The sequence below is a fragment of the Peromyscus maniculatus genome, chromosome 13 (assembly GCF_049852395.1).
Source record: "Peromyscus maniculatus bairdii isolate BWxNUB_F1_BW_parent chromosome 13, HU_Pman_BW_mat_3.1, whole genome shotgun sequence".
NCBI lineage: Eukaryota > Metazoa > Chordata > Mammalia > Rodentia > Cricetidae > Peromyscus > Peromyscus maniculatus.
Window position 1 is genome coordinate 41,976,942 of NC_134864.1, and position 15,781 is coordinate 41,992,722.

A 15,781-nucleotide genomic window follows, 5' to 3' on the forward strand; every position below is an offset into this window, starting at 1 on the left:
ACTATGTACTGACAGGACTCTCTCCTGTGAGCAGGCCTCTCACATGCCTCTGATATCTTCTCTGTGTTCTCTACATGGTCAGCACAGCAGTTCCTGCTTGGAAGAATATGATTCGAAGAATTTTATGAAGGCCCCACAAGAGCCTCGGACACTAAAGGCAAACTGTGCTTACTGAGGAGGATGAAAACATTTATGCTAGTTTTCTTCAAACCACCTGCTGTTCCCCCAAAGCCCATCTGGATAAATCAGGCAACTTGGGGTTGCAGGAAGGCCACTGGGTGTCCCCATATTGGAGCCTGAGCATGTAGGTGCCCCTGGCCTTGCTTGGGCCACCTATGTCCTGACATCAATTCTCTAGTCTTGGTCCTGTTTATAAGCAGCTACCTCACTCTTTCTGGACGTTCTGAGGGAAATCTAACACACACAGATACATATTGGGAACTCTCTACAGGTAGTGGCAGGATCCAAACCTCACCAGCAGCAGCAGCCTCTGCACTCTGACGCCTTAGAAAGAGGTCACCCGTGAGGAAACTGATACCCTACATCAGCAGCATAAAGCCATGAAGCTTGGGAAATAAGCTAGGCCTTCCTTCACTGAATTTGCTTAAATTAAAAAAAAAAATTCATTATTCAATGTTTACATCAGGCCTCCATCATTGGGGTGTCTGGGGAACACAAACATGCTATGGACTCCACCCTACAGCAAGGCAAACGCTGAGCAGAGAAGTCGGGAAGATGCCCCCTTAGGAGGTAGGTGCACAGCTCTTGACCTCCTGGAGACCTAGTTTATCTGTAGAGTGGGTCACTGAGTGCTGTGTCACAGAATTAGAGAGACAAAGGAAGTAAAGACAGTCCAGAAATTGGGTGCAGTGCAGAAAGAAGGTCTTGTTTACAAGGGCACAGAGGTACAGCACCTGCTGAGGGACTGGCAATAGGTCCCTAAGCTAGTGACTGCTTGGCTTGCCTCCCTCTGGGGATAACAGGACTCCCCATTCTCAGGGACCAACTCGCCTTCCTGCTGGTCTCTGACCCACATCTAGACCTTTAAAGACCCCGGGCCTTGCCTCGACACTGTAATTGTGATGTTCGAGCCCTGAGGAAGCCCTTCCCAATGATTCCAACACAAAGAAATCTAACCTGCTCCCAGGTGAAGCGCACAGAGGAAGGCACGACCACCAGGAGCGGCCATTCCTTCCGGTAAAAGGCGGCTATACAGATGGCTTGGATGGTCTTCCCCAGGCCCATGTCATCAGCAAGCAGCAGGCGGCCTCTTTTTGATATGGCAAAGCTGCAAACACACAGGGTAGGTGAGCATCATGGTGCAGGGGCCACTCTGTCCATCCTAATCAACGCGCCAGCACAGAGCCGAGGGCCCTCTGTGCAGGCTGCAACCCCGACAAGAACGCGCTGCGCTCTCAGCGAGGCTCTCTCCAGAAAGGACAGGGCAGGAGCCATGTAGGAGACAGAATAGGAGGACAAGAGAGAACCAGACAGTGCAAACGCAGAATGGTAAGAACGCTGGAGGAGGATGCAGGAGACCACCGGCCACAACCGGAGGAGGTAGGAGTCAGGAGTGAAGCCACAGTGAGAAAACTCCACCTGAACCAAGCACGGGGGACCACGAGAGGTCATGATGCAACATCCACATCCAGGGGTTTGATCTCCCTTGAGAAATGTGCCCGGGAAGGACAGGAAGAAATGAGAGTCAGTGGAGTTAGCAGTGCGGCATCCTGAGACTCACAGCTCACGCCACATGCTCCGGAGCAGAGTGGAGCCAGCAGTGACGAAAACCACGGGCAAAAGGGACAGAGAGGAGAGAGGATGAGAACTTGGCTCTAGCAGAGGGTTTTTTCACAGGCTGGCAGTGCCCAGGCACTTACGTGCCCTGGGCCTTGCTGACAGTCTATAGACAAGGGTAGAGCCAGACGGGCCTGGACTGGAATCTCAACTCTATTACTCAGCCACTGTGCTTCCTGATGTACCTCCAAGTGCACCAGTGAGGCCGGAGGAAGCAGTGCCTGAGCCACAGTTGGGAGAAAGAGTGAAAAAAGCACTTGGGATTGGTGCCTGGCACCTTGCTCAACCCTGAGGAACAGTCTCGGTTATAACCATCACCCCACAGAAGGGAGGGAGGTAGTGAGAGCAGAACAGTGAATGACTTGCTCGCGTTGCAGATGAGTCCCCGAGAAACTACAAAGAGTCTGCGCATCAGACGTCTGGTCCCCAGCTCCCAACTCCAGTCCTCTCTCATCAGATCTGTGAAAAATTGATTGCTGGCTCAGAAACCTAGTGGACAGCTTCTTCTCTTTCCCTCTTACGCCGTGAAAACAGAGCGTAATCTCTTCTCATCGGCTTGTGGGCACCACAAGACTTTTCAGCTGCCCTTGGCCTTCTGGTAAGTTCCCCGAGGTGCAAGGACTGAGCAGCTCTCTGGAGACCAGAGGCCAGCACACCAAGGCCTGGCAGCACGTGGGCCAATGGGTATCCCTCCCGGGTACCTCCTCGTCCTCTCCGCAGCCTCAGGAAGCAGTCTCCCTTTCCGCAGCACAGAAACAGCCTTAGTCTACGCTGCCAAACTGGAGCACCAGCCACAAGCCCCTGAAAACAGCACCTGGCTGAGCAGTGTGCCAGCTAAGGAGAAAGCAGTGCTAAAGCAGAGAATTCTGGGGAGAAATCTCTTCCTCCGGCTGACGAGCACTGGGCTTCTGAGCACCTGCAATCCAAAGCCCTGGTTAACTCAGGGAACTGGGAGCCAATGCTAGCAATAAGCTTTGGAAACAGCACACCTGGCTGTTTAATGTTTAATCTAGATGCTTCCAGACATGTATGCGATGAATACATGTAAGGATTCATAAAAGGGGCATTTGACCCCCACCTGAGCTAAATGATGAAATTCAAGCGAGAGAGAGCAAGAGGAAGACCAGGAATCTACCTAACTCCCTCTCTCTGGAAGGGCATGAGGTTATCCACAAGCTTGGCATCCACTCCAGAAAGGTCAGCTTCAGGCACGTCTGCTTGGGCATTGAGAGATGTCTTCTCCAGCTGAGATGCAAATGCCAGGGTCACTGTCTTGGGCAGAGGGTCCAGCCGAACTTGCTTGAGATCACGTGACTTTGTAACTGGAAAGATAAAAGAGGCGTGTGAACCAGAATGCACAGGTCCAAAAGACCTGGACAAAGAGGAAGGGCTTTAGTACACAGAATTCAGCAAGAGGCATTCTGCTACATGCTGTTTTCTTACGAGGGCTAACTGCAGAACATGTCGCTGGCTGAGCACCAGGCCAGACAAACGCCAGTGTTCTCTCTCTAGTCCTTATACCTACAGGTAAGAGGGTACTCAGTAACGCAAAAGTGGTTTGGCTGACGATACCATACTAGAAAGAACTATCAGAGGTTTGTGATTTTTTTCAACCTAATTGATTTTCTTTCTTTATAGCTCCATTCAAATACAGAAAGGCTCATACCTATTAAAATAGCCATTCAAAATCATCCCAGAAAGATCCTAAAAAAGCCAGTCTTCAGTAGAAAGAAGCCTTGTTCTGATGGCTTCAGTGTTTTGGGGGAAGAGAGGGCCCTTAAGTGGCCTTCTGTCAACAGCAGAAGAAACACGGTGCTCTTCAGAGAGAAGCCACTAGGGTTCCCAAGTGAGACTGGCAGGACCACAGTCTGCTAACAAACAATAGCAAGAGGCAGCGTGCACGCTCAGGCCGCAACCAAGACAGACAGACACTTTCAATCTCGTTTCGTACGAAAATAACAATCTCCTCTGGAGAGCGTCTTAAAGTTGTCATCTCTACAGTGAAACAGCTGAAGTACCTGTCACCAGGAGTGTGTGTGCACGCGCACGAGAGAGAGAGAGAGAGAGAGAGAGAGAGAGAGAGAGAGAGAGAGAGAGAGACAGAGACAGAGACAGAGACACAGAGAGACAGACAGAGAGACAGAGACAGAGAGAGACTCAGTGAGTAAAAGAGCTTGCTGGACAAACGTAAGAACCAGTTTGGATAGCCAGGACCATGTAAAAGCCAGATGCACAGCATGAGTCTAGAATCCCAGGTTCCTCCAGGGAGACAGCAGGCAAACACAGGAGGATCTCCCCGAGTTCCGGGGCCAGCTACCTCCAAGTATGCAGCAGAAAAGCAACGAAGAGACCCTGTATCAAAGCTAGAAAATGAGGCTCCAGAGGTCTCCTTCAGATTTCCACACACAGGCCACGGCTCTGTAGACCAGGCTGGGATCAAACTCACATCTGCCTGCCTCTGCCTCGAGTGTTGGGATTAAAGGCATGCACCACCACCACCTGGATAAAACTTTTTTTTTTTTCTGGTAAAATTATGGTTCTCGCAAGGCGGTGGTGGCACATGCCTTTAATCCCAACACTCGAGGCAGAGGCAGGCGGATCTCTGTGTGTTCAAGGCCAGCCTGGGCTACAGAGTGAGTTCTAGGAAAGGCGCAAAGCTACACAGAGAAACCCTGTCTCAAAAAACCAAAAATAAATAAATAAAAAATTATGGTTCTCTTGAACATAGAAGCGATCCTGATCACCTCTGTTCAAGATACTGTTTCTTAATACTTCAAGGGTATTCCCAAAGTTCTGGGCTTCAACCACCAGTGGATTACTAGGGCTAACACAGATGTGAACGTGGACAGCTGGGCCATCTGCTGCTAGCTTCAGTTGCTTAGTATTTTTGGTTTGTTTTGTTTTTAATTCAATCTTTGTCCTTTACTAAATATAATTATCAGGTGCCAGTGAGATGGCCCAGCAGGTAAAGGTGCATGCCACCAAAGCTAGAAACCTATAGTCAATCCCAGGAACCCACATGGTAGAAGAGACTGGCTCATACAATTTGTTCTCTGATCACGTGTGCCACAGGCTATGACACATGGAGATATATATCCCTTCCCAATCAAACACAATACATACATACATACATACATGTATATATATATATATATATATATATATATATATATATATATGTGTGTGTGTGTGTGTGTGTGTGTGTGTGTGTGTGTGTGTGTGTGCCACAGGCTATGACACATGGAGATATATATCCCTCCCCACTCAAACACAATACATACATATATATATATTTGTGTATACACACACACAAACACATACCCCAGTTGTTTCTGGAAAGTTTCCATGAATAGAATTAACAACAGAAATTAAGTAAGGCTGATGGCTTTAATATAAAGTAGGCTGTTCCACACTGGTGTAGAACTCTACTTTTTATCTCTTAGATTAGATTGGAATGTGCTAATTTATACAAACTTCGGGAGATGGAGCACTCAATGTACTTGGCCGAGGCCGTTCTCATCATAATTCTAGCAATCTTCAGAACTCAAGTACCTGGGGAAGGAAAGCGAGGCGCTGCTGAGAGCCTGGCTTGCAAGGTCTCTGTTAGCACCTGTTCTTTCAACCACTCAGCGAGGAAGCGCCGGACGCCACTGTCTCATACAGCTCTATTTCCAAAGTCCTGTGCTGCCAGCTCCCCTCACGGGGTGCTTCTGAGCACCCCGCCCTCCCCAGTCAGCGCTGCCTATTGTCCTTTCACGGTGCTGGTGAATGACAGGCATGTGCTGTCTGGCTTCATGAGTCACACAGAAGTTATTTCTACACAAAGCTCCCTGGCAGAATGTGCTAGCCACACAGCTGAGAGATGCGCGTGTTTCCAAACAGCAGCTGACAAGACGGGATCATGGAGAACCCTTCTGGACTGTGACAGGCAGAGAGAAACAAACGGCCTCATGCCAATTTCACTGTGGGCAGAAGGCGTCCAGTCACGTGGAAAGAAGAGAAACCTCTGAGAGTCCCTTTCCTAGAGGAAATGACTCTCGCCACGTCTTTGATGACACACTCAGGCCTCACGGCCATTTGTTAATTAGCATCTCATGCGTGTGCGCAACTAGCGTGGCGTCAATAATCTGATTTCACACACGAGGAGGAGGATGTGCAGGGAGAAGGAAGGTGCAGATTCCCCAGGACCAGCACAGATGGAAACTGAACCAGGCTCTCTCCGGAGTGCCCACTCGGGCCTCTCAGAGCTCAGAGTCGGCTTCAGAACTTCTTAACGGTTACAAATGCAGGAGGAGTTTAACTCTTATTCCCGCCACCACTGAGGCCACTGTGACCCCAAAATGTCCCCAGTGAGGCAAGCGAAGGTTTCCTTACTGAGACAATGTAACCAAGAAATAACAAATAAAAATTAGAAATCTCCGGGCCTAGAGAATTACTAATGTCTAATACAAATTCTAGAAGTGCGCTCATGATGGGCCTTTTTCTGCACGAGGAACTGAGTTCATTAGACAGTTTAAATTCTGTAGCCTGCAAAACACTAGAAGCCACTGTGGGAGGCTGACCCTCGATTCACGGCTTCCCAGCACTGCATTCACGCGCTAATGCCAAGCATCCTGCGCCGTCGGCCCATAAAAGGCAGAGCATTTTATTGCTCACAGATTTGTCTTTCTTGGTCAAGAAAGGCAATGAAGGGACAGGAGAGAACTAATTCCTGTCTCTCATCAAAAATTCAGGCTAGGCCAACAGTTCTCTTTGAATCAGAAGCTCCAAACAGCAGTCAGAGAACTTCCGATCTGCCCTGCCCGCCCTTCCTGCTTCGACCAGTTTTTATGGATACTAAAATAGCACCACCTCATATTCAACTTAACCTTGCCGTTTACAGCAAGGCCTTCCTCAAAGAACAAAAAGTTTTTCTTTTGTATTTTTCTGCCAGTGAGACAGATACGGATTTTAAAAAATTTAAAAAAAAATTTTTTTTCAGAGCCATTTTAAAGCTAAGGCCACAACGAAAGGTTAACAGCGTGATAAACAGCAGAGAGGTGGCTTTCTCACTCAGTTTATTGTGCTCCTCCAGGAGAAAGCTCCACTTCCTGGTCTTGGCATCTGCAAGGGAGAGAGAGAAAGAGGCACACACTCACTCATTCGCTTTCAACTTCATGAACCTCTAGCAGCTCTCATGATGGGCGTGGTGGTCCTGAGGTTGGTTCCACAGCCACCACCAGGGAACTTCTTAGAAAGACATCCACCCCCCACTCCCCACCCCCCCATCCCATAGCTACAGTGTTAGCAACCAGCGTTTCCTGCGCATGCCCAAGTCTGACCCCACTGTCTTAGGGCACAGCTGTAGGGCAACTACTGTTTTTCTGTTCTTCTAAGGCTAAAATAGAAACAAGCGGGCTTTAAAAAAATGTTTTAATTATTTATTTTTATTTTATGTACACTGGTGTTTTGCCTGCACCTATCTGTATAAGGGCATCAGATCCCCTGGAACTGGAGTTACAGACAGTTGTGAGCCGCCATGTGGGTACTGGGAACTGAACCCGGGTCCTCTGGAAGAGCAGCGGCGCTCTTAAGCACTGAGCCATCTCTCCAGCCCCAATAAATGGGTTTTAAAGTCGAGGCAGCAAAGCACCTACACTTGTCAAGACAACCCTGGCCAGGCAATTAAGAAAACAGTAGAATGTTCTCTTTGGGAAGCTCAGCGATAAAGCAGCTGCCATTACGTGCTGACTCTCTGTGACAAGTGAGATGTCACTGTCCTGAAGATACAGTGACACCTCTATCAGGAAAGTCAGTGTGACAGTCAAAGACAGAGACAAACAGTGCCATCACAGATCTCTCGGAGACCAACCACTTGCCGTAATTCCTGGAATCCATCTGTTTAAACAGTGCGATCAGCTCCTCCGAATAGCCGATGTCAACCTCGAAGCGCGCCCGGGAGATGAGCACGCACCTCCCTGTGACAAAGGCCAGGGATGGAGCTGAGGGAAGGCTGCTCTGTCCCCTGACACTGCCATCAACCTCTTCCAGAGGCTGGAGGGAGACCGTGGAGAGTCGCTCGGCTGCCTTCACTGTGAAGAGGGGGAAAGGATGGAAGTAATTAGGTGGGTGACACCGGATGACTTTCCCCTGACCCATGGCACTCAGAAAGGCAAGACAGGGAGCAGGGCAGGGCAGCAAGTCTTCTGTTCCCTAAAACTGTGAACTTAAAAACAAAAGACAAAAGAAATAGATATCAGAGATTAACAGAAGGGTGTAGCCTGTGACGACATTAAATGTTGTAAGTGATCTCTGTTGTGCCTGAGACTCTGCTGGAGTTAACACACCACAAAGCACCCATGGGACCCTATACACAACTCCTCTACCAACTGCTTAGACAACAAAGGGAGGAGACACAGGACTGAGGCCACCAGGACACGGCTTTCCATATTACTGCATCACCTATCACTGATGCGCTTTTCAGTCTGTCAAAAAAAACAACGATGCTTATTTGAAAGGCAAAGCTGCTAAGACAAGACATTTGCAGAAAACTTAAAAGCAGCAAGAGCACAACACGAAAGCTTGGAGGCGCAGCCAATTAGAAAGCAGGAGGGAAAGTGACTAGAAAACAGAAATGTTCAACTTTCCAAACAACGGAAGGAATGGAAAACCATTTTTTACTGTCAACATTGCAAATTAAAACAAACAAACAACAAAAACCACAGAAAGACATTGACATGACTAGGTGAGAAAAAAACCTTTTGGGAAAATTGGTGAGACAGGCATGAGTTTAAGAGGTGATCCCCATGACTCTACTTCTGGGAACTGAAAATATAGATATAAACTTGTGCACACAGGGCTGGCTGCCTTACAGATGCAAAACCAGGAGACAGGAAGCAAATTAAACAGCAAGAAAAGGACGTGGGCAACGCTGCCATATTCATACGACAAAACGTTATGCAGTCATTAACTTTTTCTGTCAGTAAGAAGTTTTGGAAAAGACAAAGTTTTGGAAAAGACAAAGTACAAAATTCACTATGTTCAATAATGCAAAATATTTTGAGGTTCACAGTGGTCCATTATAATGATGACACCCATATATTCATCACACTGAACTAACTGTCAGCTTTCATTAAAATGAAAATGTTTATGAGAAAGGCAGGGTACAAATTATATACAAAGGTAACATTGTTTCACTTAACCACAAAAAAAGTGGGAAATGAACAGAATCTAAGTGTCAGTAGTGGCTGAGTCCAGAGACCATGGGCCTAGTTAATTCTTCTTTGGGCGTTAATATGCTGTGTTTGTGTGGTGAGTGTGGGTAGGGCTGAAAGAGCAAAATCCAGGTTAGGACTATAGCTCAGTACCCCAGTGCTGACCTAGCTCGTCTGAGGTCCTGGATACAATTCCCAGCATTATAGTAAGAGGGAAAAAAGGTGTGTGTGTGTGTGTGTGTGTGTGTGTGTGTGTGTGTGTGTGTGTGTGTGTGTTTGCAGAATCCACAGACACATTTAAATCGGTAACTGCCGGGGACACTATTTATTGATATGTGAGAATATTAACAAGAATAACTTGGCCAAGGATGCACGTCAGTGGTTGAGTAGTTGCTTACGATGCACAAGGCTTTGAGTTTAATCCTCAGTACTTAAAAAAGAAAATAAAAGCTAGGGGTGGTGGTGCACACCTTGAATCCCAGCACCTGGGAGGCAGAAGCAGGCGGATCTCCAAGTTTGAGGCCAGCCTGGTCTACAGAGTGAGTTTCAGGACAGCCAGGGCTACACAGAGAAAGCATGTCTTGAAAAACAAAAAAAAAAAAAAAAAAGTATAATCTGAAATAAAAATTATAAAAAGACACAAAAATGATAAACCTATGTGAAACTTAAAAATGGAAATACAATTTATAATTCCAAAGCTGCTGCAGGGGATGTCAGGACATCCAGAGGGTCCACATTCTCCAGTCAACTTCATCTAAAAAGCCACATGGAGACTTTTGTGCCTAATACTCTTATTAAGAAAAAAAAAAAATAGGTAGAACAGTACAAAAAAGTAATCATACCACACAAAGAGTCAAGGAGAAAGGCCTCAGGAGGGACCAAGCCTGCCCACACCCTGACCTCAGATTCCTTCAGAACTGAGCAAACACGTTTTTGTTAAGGCCCAGTCCACAGCAGCCCTACCAAAGACCAGGACACCACCTAGCCACGTGTTTTACAAAGACAAGACCAAGGAAACAAAGAGAAAAGTCTGTAGAAATGTCAGGGACAAGGACAGAATCTCTAGTTAGTGGGAAAATACAGACACCTGCCCCCCCCCCCATAAGACAGGGAACTAGATCAGCTTACAGTCAGGTTGCCTAGCAACAGGACACTGAGTCAGAGCCCTTGACCCTCTCACCCTGTAAACATCCCATACAAACATCCTGTTAGCTTGCCCCACCTTATGCAGATGACAGCTTCTTGTTCCCCCCACCCTGCAGGAACTATATAAACCCTTCTGGAAAAAATAAAGTGGCACCTTGATCAGAATCTAGACTTGGTGTGTTTTCCTTTGTATCTCCTGTCCCTACCTTCCCTCCTTAGGGTGGTCGAGAACCCGTGGTAGCCCTGCAGGCGGGGCATGGAAATTGGCCCATCACTCAACAGAAAATGTCCTGGTGAAGCCCAAGCATTCTACCTCACAGGCCAGCTCCTCAGAGAACTGATCTGAGCATGCGTCCTCAGCTTCTGCGATGGGCCGAGGAGAACGGGTGCTGAGAATGAGGAGAGAATGGGGGACAAGAAGAGTCCCAGCGACTTCTGTGACTGAGGCAGCAGGGCAAGGGGACAGTGTAGCTTAGGGCTCCCAAATCATGACACGAAGACTTACTATTATGAAGGCTCAGCATTGCCTTAGCTCTTGTTTTAATCTGTTTCTCTTCATCTCCGATTTATCCCAGGGCTTTTTACCTTTCTTTCCTTCTGTGTATCTTTCTTTTTCCTTCCTCCATGTCTGCCTGGCTTCTGACCCTGGGGGTCTCCCTCTCTTTCTCCCTTGTTCTTGCCTCTCTTCTCTCTCATTCTCTACTTTTCTCTGCCCGCCAGCCCCACCCATCCCTCTTCTGCCCAGCTATTGGCCGTTCAGGTGCCTTAGGCGGGCAAGGTGAAACAGCAACACTCTTTACATAGTTAAACAAATGCAACACACCTTTACATTGTTAACAAAGGCAGCAGACACAAATGTCACACACCTTCACACGGTTAAAGAGATACTCTGCAACACAAGCAAACGTAACACATCTTTGCCTGGTTAAACCAATAGTCCACAACAGGACAGAAACACTGGCGTAAGACAGGCTAAGAAGACAGTGGTGTTGCCGGCGCACACCTTTAATCCCAGCACTCGGGAGGCAGAGCCAGGCGGATCTCTGTGAGTTCGAGGCCAGCCTGGTCTCCAAAGCGAGTTCCAGGAAAGGCGCAAAGCTACACAGAGAAACCCTGTCTTGAAAAACCAAAAAAAAAAAAAAAAACAACAACAAAAGAAGAAGACAGTGGTGCACCCAGGGCTGACGGTGACCGGACCCATCACGATGGACCTGCCTGAGCTCCTGCACTTTGGGGTTCACTAACCAGTGTCAGAGGCTAAACAATCTTCTCCCCAGGAGCAAGGCCTGACACAGTCGCCGGTCACCGCTGGTGCTGGCGCTGGCGCAGCCCTGGGGGAGCAGGCACCCTGGTTTGAATTCCAGTTGAAGAACGAATTAGCTGTGTGTCTCTGCGTTAGTGACTCATTAGAGACTTCATTTCCCCATTTGTAAAGTGGTTGTTATAAGGGATAACAGAGATCATGTAACGTAGGACTGAGAAGACCCAGTGCACAGAACCCTTAGGTGCTAGCCCCGGCTAACTTTGCACAGAACCCTTAGGTGCCAGCCCCGGCTAACTTCTCACAGAACCCTTAGGTGCCAGCCCCAGCTAACTTCCCACAGAACCCTTAGGTGCTAGCCCCAGCTAACTTTGCACAGAACCCTTAGGTGCCAGCCCCGGCTAACTTCCCACAGAACCCTTAGGTGCCAGCCCTGGCTAACTTCCCACAGAACCCTTAGGTGCCAGGCCCAGCTAACTTTGCACAGAACCCTTAGGTGCCAGGCCCAGCTAACTTCCCACAGAACTCTTAGGTGCCAGCCCCGGCTAACTTCCCACTTACTCAAGGCGCTGTAGTCGCTCATGCTGAAGTCCCACGTCTTTGTAACAGGATCTGAAATAAACAGAAGGCTGATCACTTTGCGTCTTCATTTATTCTCTGACACTCTATGAGAGTTTACTTCCTGAACAGATCGAGGCCAGATTCAAAGCGGTTGACTGGCAGGCTCTCCCAGGTTTAAAGAAATCTCTACATGAGACAAACAGCACACAGGTAATTCCGTTCCGTGTAGTCAGCAGCTCAGGCCCAGGGAAGGCATTTAACGAAGTGGGCTGAGGCGGTGAGGACGAGAACCGAACTCCTCTGAACTGCCATGTAGTTGGGCACCGATATGGGCAGTAGTTCTGAGGAACAGCAGAGCGAGGCACACCCCAGCTCTCCCATCGGGTCAACTAACCCAAGCACAAGCACCTTACTCAGCATCGCTGAGGTAGTTCATCACTTTCAAAGCTGAAAGGGAAAAAAAAAAAAAAAAAATCTATGGATTTCAAACTACTGTTTTTAGGCTTCAATGCTGCCACACACATGCCACACCGGGCAGAGGAGCCGGCTCCTCAGCAAAGCAAGTTCTCACCATGACCATGCACTAGCTAAGTTTGACAGATGCTCGAGACAGTGTCTATTACAAAGGGAAACGCTAGCTAAAATAGAAAAATGTAATGTGCCAACGTGCCCTCTTAATATTTATGAGAAACTGTTAGAAGAGAGTCCAAAAATAGAAAAAAGAAAAAGCCTCATTACCATAGCGTCTGCTGGGCAGGGACTTAAATACGGCAATGAGCTCTTCTTTGTAGCCAATCTTCACCTGGAAACGATCTCCCATCCTTGTGCACGTCCCCTGCAGACAGCTTGTTTTTTGGGATGAGGTTTGCAGTTTCTTTGGGGGTCTGCCTTCTGTTCTAGGTGTTTTTCCCCCTAAGGCATAAAAGGTGTCCGAACCACCCTGGCCAGAGGTGGAGGGCTTCACTGTCTTGGCCTCTAACTCAAGATCTCTGGGAAATGGTCCAGAGAAGGCCGCTGTGTCCTGGGCACTGTGTGCTTTAGCCAAGGGCTCCTGGGGTGTGGTAGCAATGGGCGTCGACTTGATCTGATGTGAAGCCTGGGGATGACCCTGATCTGACTTATAACCCAAAAGCTGCTGGTTACAGATGTTTGGAGGACTCGGGGCAGGGCTTGAGCAAGCTGTGGACCTCCCTTCTTGGATCTTCCATATCCCCTTTGCCGGCTCTGGTGTGCTGGGCTGAACATGGTTGGAATTGTGAGGTCTCTGATCAGTAGGAAATGAATTGTTGAGATTCTGTTGCTTGAAAAGGACACCATGGCCCACTGGCTTAGAAGGCCCCGCTGGAAGATTCAAGAAAGGACCCTGCTGGGATTGGGAAGGGCCAGAAACAGCGGGGCCGGAAGCTGTGCTCTGAGGCTGTTCTGATAATTTCTCAGCTCGACGGGCCAGAGCCTTTTGTCGATTCTCTTCAATCTTTTTCTTCTGCTCCTCTGTGAGTGGCAAGGACATTTTAACACCAATAGGCTTACGCAGGAATGTCGTCTTTTAACTGGGAAGCTGGCAAAAGCTGTGAAAGGTAAAAAGACTGAAATAAAAATTATGTTCACTATGTTCCTACTTTGATTTAACAAGCTTTTGTCCCAGGAAATGTATTAGAAAATGCTGTGGAATAATCCTCTTGCACACCATAAAGATTTGTCACTAAAATTGGTTTAACAAAATGCTGATTGGCCAGTAGCCAGGCAGGAAGTATAGGCAGGGCAACCAAACTAAGGATGATGGGAAGGAGAAGGGAGGAGTCAGGAGTTGCTAGTCAGATGCAGAGGGAGCAGGAGATAAATGTGCCATGCAAATAAAGGTACTGCCATGTGGCAGATCATAAATAGGGAATATGGGTTAACTTAAAATGTAAGAGCTAGTTAGTAATAAGCCTGAGCTATTGGCTGAGCATTTATAATTCATATAAGCCTCTGTGTATTTATTTGAGACTAGATGGTTAGACAGGAAATGTCTGTCTATAAGAAAAAGCTAAAGGACAAACTGAGTTTCCTTTTATAATTAAAATGAAAGCACACACACACACACACACACACACACACACACACACAACATATGCTAAAATAGTGACCTTGATGAAAAAGCAAACTAAATCCAAAACCGATTGTATTTCAGCTGGCGTATTTTTCTCCTTCCCATTCCCTGGTCAAAGAGAGTTAGCAGATCCCAAGAAAGTTTTACAGTGAAACCTAACTTCATTAGAAAGGACAAAGACTACTACATTTTACACTAGAAAAGATAATGGATGAGACAGAATAGACCAACCAACTACATACCATGGCGTGACACTTGCTAAAATAGCCTGTTTCCAACCTGGAAGAAGGAAAAAGAACATTAGTCTCACAGAGACTAAACACTAAATTCTTCCCTTGTATTTAATCCTCGCTGCATTTCTGTTAATCAATCTGCAGGTGGCCTTAGAGCCTGATTTCCAAAGTGCAACACCAAAGTGACTCTTGGAAAAATAAAGAGGAGAAGGGGGCAATGATCACTGTACCAAATCTGGATACAAAGATGTAAAAGGTCGAGTTGAACTGCCACACATTACCATGTTAATTCAGAGCAGAGTTCTGAATGTTTCTTGCCACATACTTGGAAAACACAGATATTGATTACAAAGTAGGGCCATCCTATACATGTTATTTTGTACTGTGATTTAATTTACCCTAGCCATTTTCCTATAGGCTGGACCAGTTTTACAATACTCTAGAAGCAGGGGCCAGGTCACCAAATTCTCTGGCCGGGTTCTGTCCAGGCCTTATATAAATGGCATGCCTTATAATGCTTATAACACAGAAAATACTCCGGTAGCACTGTCGGTCGTCAAAGGAGGGTCTAGACGCTAAACTTCAGAGGGTTTAAGATTTTCTTCCCTGCTGATACTCCCTTGAAACAAAACACCCGAAACATCCCATCTCACGGATGTCACACTCCAGCCAGCCAGCAGCAGGTAAAACTCTCAAGTCTGGTGCTCAAGCAGAGTGATCAACCTGACTGCCAAGGCCTGGTATGCTGACCGACCACCCCAGTCGGGGAGGTGAGACCACCGGATGAGAGGTCCCACCAATAAAGCCACAAGCCACAAATGCACCCCACCCCACAGACGTCCCTCTTTGCTGGGACCTGGGCTTCACTTTCTTTCTGGGACACCTCCCGGGCCCCTGATGAGAGGGGACGCCCCGCCCTACTTGGCGTTCCACTTGGATCCTTCCTTCCCCGCCGCTCCCACCTCTAGTCGCAATTTGGTCTCGTCCGCCGCCAACGCCGGCTGCCTCCTTCCCAGCCCACTTTCTTACCTAGCGAGGCCCGTAAAGCGAGGCACCTTCGCAGAAGAGCCCTCGCCCAGGAGCGTCTCCACAACTTTGCCTAGGCAGTTTACGCTGCTAGCCGGACTGTTAGAGGAACTAAAACTTAGAGCGGCGCGAGTTCACCCATCTTGGGGGCGGACCAACTTGGCCCGCGAGTGGCTCGGCCACCGTCGAACTACATTTCCCAGCAGCCAATACGGCCGCAGATCCCGGTCATAAACTGAGGGGGTGCGAACACATTTAACGTAGGGCCTTCTGGGGTTTGTAGTTTGAGTCCGAAAGCCTGCCCATGGGGGGGGGGGTGTTGGTGAACTGGAGAAGGTGTGACATTATGGGCGGGGCAAAGTATGGTGCACCCTGGGAGTTGTAGGTCTCCGGCTCTCGAAATGTTTAGCCAGGAGTAAAGGCGGCCAGTGATGCTGAGCATTCAGTGTGAGTTGGTGTCTCCCGTGGACCT

General features: G+C 48.0%; 1 protein-coding gene across 3 annotated transcripts in view; it reads right to left on the reverse strand.

The window, feature by feature from the left end:
• Smarcal1 (SNF2 related chromatin remodeling annealing helicase 1) overlaps positions 1 to 15,513 on the reverse strand; it is a 46,207-nt gene extending 30,694 nt beyond the window's left edge. The window contains exons 1-8 of one of the 3 annotated variants that reach the window (XM_006972226.4): positions 15,313 to 15,513; positions 14,293 to 14,329; positions 12,697 to 13,526; positions 11,959 to 12,009; positions 7,656 to 7,868; positions 6,850 to 6,900; positions 2,933 to 3,119; positions 1,138 to 1,288 (exon numbers count right to left, since the gene is read on the reverse strand). In XM_006972226.4, coding sequence (XP_006972288.1) covers positions 1,138 to 1,288; positions 2,933 to 3,119; positions 6,850 to 6,900; positions 7,656 to 7,868; positions 11,959 to 12,009; positions 12,697 to 13,468 — 1,425 coding nt within the window. In that variant the 5' untranslated portion in view covers positions 13,469 to 13,526; positions 14,293 to 14,329; positions 15,313 to 15,513. Of the gene's footprint in view, positions 1 to 1,137; positions 1,289 to 2,932; positions 3,120 to 6,849; positions 6,901 to 7,655; positions 7,869 to 11,958; positions 12,010 to 12,696; positions 13,527 to 14,292; positions 14,330 to 15,139; positions 15,218 to 15,312 lie in introns of those variants that run through there. The other 2 variants (XM_076550166.1, XM_042260159.2) reach the window with 2 other exon arrangements.
• Positions 15,514 to 15,781: the final 268 nt, after the last annotated feature.